Source organism: Sphaeroforma arctica (assembly GCF_001186125.1).
Source record: "Sphaeroforma arctica JP610 unplaced genomic scaffold supercont1.2527, whole genome shotgun sequence".
NCBI classification, from domain to species: domain Eukaryota; class Ichthyosporea; order Ichthyophonida; genus Sphaeroforma; species Sphaeroforma arctica.
Genome location: NW_014038031.1, coordinates 2,624 through 6,039, shown reverse-complemented (window position 1 = coordinate 6,039; position 3,416 = coordinate 2,624). Strand labels below are relative to the sequence as shown.

Below are 3,416 nucleotides of genomic sequence, written 5' to 3'. Positions count from 1 at the left end.
CAACAGTTCAACAATTGTCCACATGACTATGTCTAGTGCAACAGTTCAACAATTGTCCACATGACTATGTCTAGTGCAACAGTTCAACAATTGTCCACATGACTATGTCTAGTGCAACAGTTTAACAATTGTCCACATGACTATAAATGTTAACAATTGTCCACATGACTGTGTATAAGAACAGTTTAACCGTTGTACACATGACCCTACCACACCCCCTTCTGCAGGGCGAGCACACACTGAAGTTCTTTGCATCAGCCGTCTCCTTGATCATTCACGCTCTCTTCCCTTCTTCTTCTCCCTGTGTGTGTGTGTGTGTGTTAATGTACAGGTGGTAAGACGACCTTCCTGAACATTCTTGCCGATCGCCAACCAGCCGGTGGCGTTGTGACGGGTGAGTGAATACATTGTACTTTGTTATCTACCTGTCATGTTACCTACGTGTCATATTACCTACGTGTCAGTGCTGTCTACGGTTCATGTTACCTACGTATAATGCTATCTATATGTCATCTTACCTACGTGTCATATTACCTACGTGTCATATTACCTACGTGTCATATTACCTACGTGTCAGTGCTGTCTACGTGTCATATTACCTACATGTCAGTGTTGTCTACGTTTCATGTTACCTACGTGTCATGTTATCTGTGTCATGTCAAGTGTGTCATGTCAAGTATGTCATGTGTAGTGTTGTTTGTGGTGTAGTGACTGATAGGTGTTGGGACGGATGGGTGAACACATTGTAATTTGCTACCTACGTGTCATATTGCCTACGTGTCATGTCATATACGTGCCATGTTACCTACGTGCCATGTTCAGAATGTCATGTTGCCTACGTATCATGTTAAGTGTTTGATGTTATCTACGTGTCATGTGGGGTGTGTCATGTGTAGGTAGTGTATTGTTTTGCGGTGTAGTGACTGATGGGTGTTGACACTAAATGCTGCAAACATCGCATATTTGGTATAGCAAAACTCAAATACACACAACGAAAGACACACCACGCACACACACACACACACACATCAAAAGACCTGCGACAACCAGTGGCTGTGAAAGCACTCAGCACTCACACCACACATACACACGAGAAACCACACACACGCGAGAAACAACACAGACAAACCACCACCACCACCCCGACAACACCAAACAGTAGCAACACACAATACGAGACATGATCACAAACCCCACACACACACACACATCAAAAGACCTGCGACAACCAGTGGCTGTGAAAGCACTCAGCACTCACCCCACACAATAATCCTCGCACAATAATCCCCACGCAATAATCCCCACACAATAATCCCACACAATAGACCCACACAATAATCCCCACACAATAATCCCACATATTAAACCTTACACAATAAACCCCACACAATAATCCCCACACAATAAACCTCACACAATAAACCCACACAATAAACCCACACAATACACCCACACAATAAACCCCACACAATACACCCACACAATACACCCACACAATAAACCCACACTATAAACTCTACACAATAAACCCCACACAACAACCCCACACAATAAACCTCACACAATAAACTTTGGTTTTTCTCAGGTGACATCCGTGTCAATGGGGCGCAGCGGGGCATCTACTACAAACGACAGGCGGCCTATGTGATGCAGTTTGATGCGCTCTTTCCCTTTCTGACGGTACGAGAGCATCTGCAGTACGTGGCTAGTCTACGCCTGGAACCCTCGGGTATGTCACGTGTCATGTGTCATGTGCTGTTTGTCACATGTCAATTGTGAGTTGTCACATGTCAATTGTGAGTTGTCACATGTCAAGTGCCAGGTGTTATGTCTTAGTATCTATCGGGTGCAATGTGTATCTATCGGGTGCAATGTGTATCTATCGGGTGCAATGTGTATCTATCGGGTGCAATGTGTATCTATCGGGTGCAATGTGTATCTATCGGGTGCAATGTGTATCTATCGGGTGCAATGTGTATCTATCGGGTGCAATGTGTATCTATCGGGTGCAATATGTATCTATCGGGTGCAACGTGTATCTATCGGGTGTACCCACCAATGTTTGAATCGCCAAATCGGTAAAACATACGTCAGCATGTTGCAAACCTTAATCCCTAAACCCTAAGTACTAGGTCGGTTGTGTGTCGATGTTAGCTTCAATTGTAGGGTTCACCGATATAGGCACACCCATTAACATTGCAATCACGACTACACTGACAGTCAGTCTACGGTGTCAACACATGACACGTGTGTGTACCTTGTTCTGAAGGTTGGTCGCGTGTATACGACTTCTATGAAGAGCGTGATGTAATTAACATGCACAACTGATAGTATTATTCAGAGAGTTTTAACAAGCACAACTGATAGTAATTATTCAGAGAGTTTTAACAAGCACAACTGATAGTAATTATTCAGAGAGTTTTAACAAGCACAACTGATAGTAATTATTCAGAGAGTTTTAACAAGCACAACTGATAGTAATTATTCAGAGTGTTTTAACATGAACAACTATTAATATTTATTGAGAGTGTTTTAACATGCACAACTAATAGTAATTATTCAGTGTTGTAACGTGCACAACTGATAATAATTATTCAGAGTGTTTTCACATGCACAACTGAGTCTTTCAACCTGCACAATTAATAGTAATTATTCAGAGTGTTTTAACATGCACAACTATTAATAATTATTGAGAGTGTTTTAACATGCACAACTAATAATAATTATTCAGTGTTGTAACGTGCACAACTAATAATAATTATTCAGAGTGTTTTAACATGCACAACTGATAGTAATTATTCAGAGTCTATCAACATGCACAACTAATATTATTTATTCAGAGTGTTTTAACATGCACAACTATCAATAATTATTGAGAGTGTTTTAACACGCACAACTAATAGTAATTATTCAGTGTTGTAACGTGCACAACTGGTAATAAGTATTTAGAGTGTTTTAACATGCACAACTAATGGTAATTATTCAGAGTATTTTAACATGCACAGCTGATAATAATACTCAGAGTGTTGAAATAGCGATGGAACCAACAACAAGCCCAATGGGAGATAATGGGCCATTGTCTTGTCACTTTGTCGTACGTGAACTGTCTTAGACGGACAGGTACTCAAACGCGGATACACGTGTGCTGCTGTCTCCATGGCAGCCACAGACAGGGTTACTCGGTTACTGTAATGCTAGACGTTTGGGTTATTCTATGACCTTCACTTTGTCATTAGTGCTTAAAGGAATACGGCGATGCTCAGTGCGATTGCAGATAGTGTTTCTATGGTGATACCAACACCACCTCTGAGTACAAACCACGCGTTGTGTACAGTGTATTATCCCTGTTAATATCTAACATATCTCACGATATATATGTATATATATATATATATAAATATAAATATATATATATA

The 3,416-nt window shown here is 40.7% G+C and overlaps 1 protein-coding gene across 1 annotated transcript; it reads left to right on the top strand.

The window, feature by feature from the left end:
* Positions 1–331: 331 nt before the first annotated feature.
* On the top strand, positions 332–1,729 carry SARC_12717 (hypothetical protein; the record flags this gene model as incomplete). Its single annotated transcript, XM_014293171.1, has 2 exons — positions 332–394; positions 1,586–1,729. Coding segments are annotated over 2 exons (207 nt in total), but the record flags the coding sequence as incomplete, so codon positions are not given.
* Positions 1,730–3,416: the final 1,687 nt, after the last annotated feature.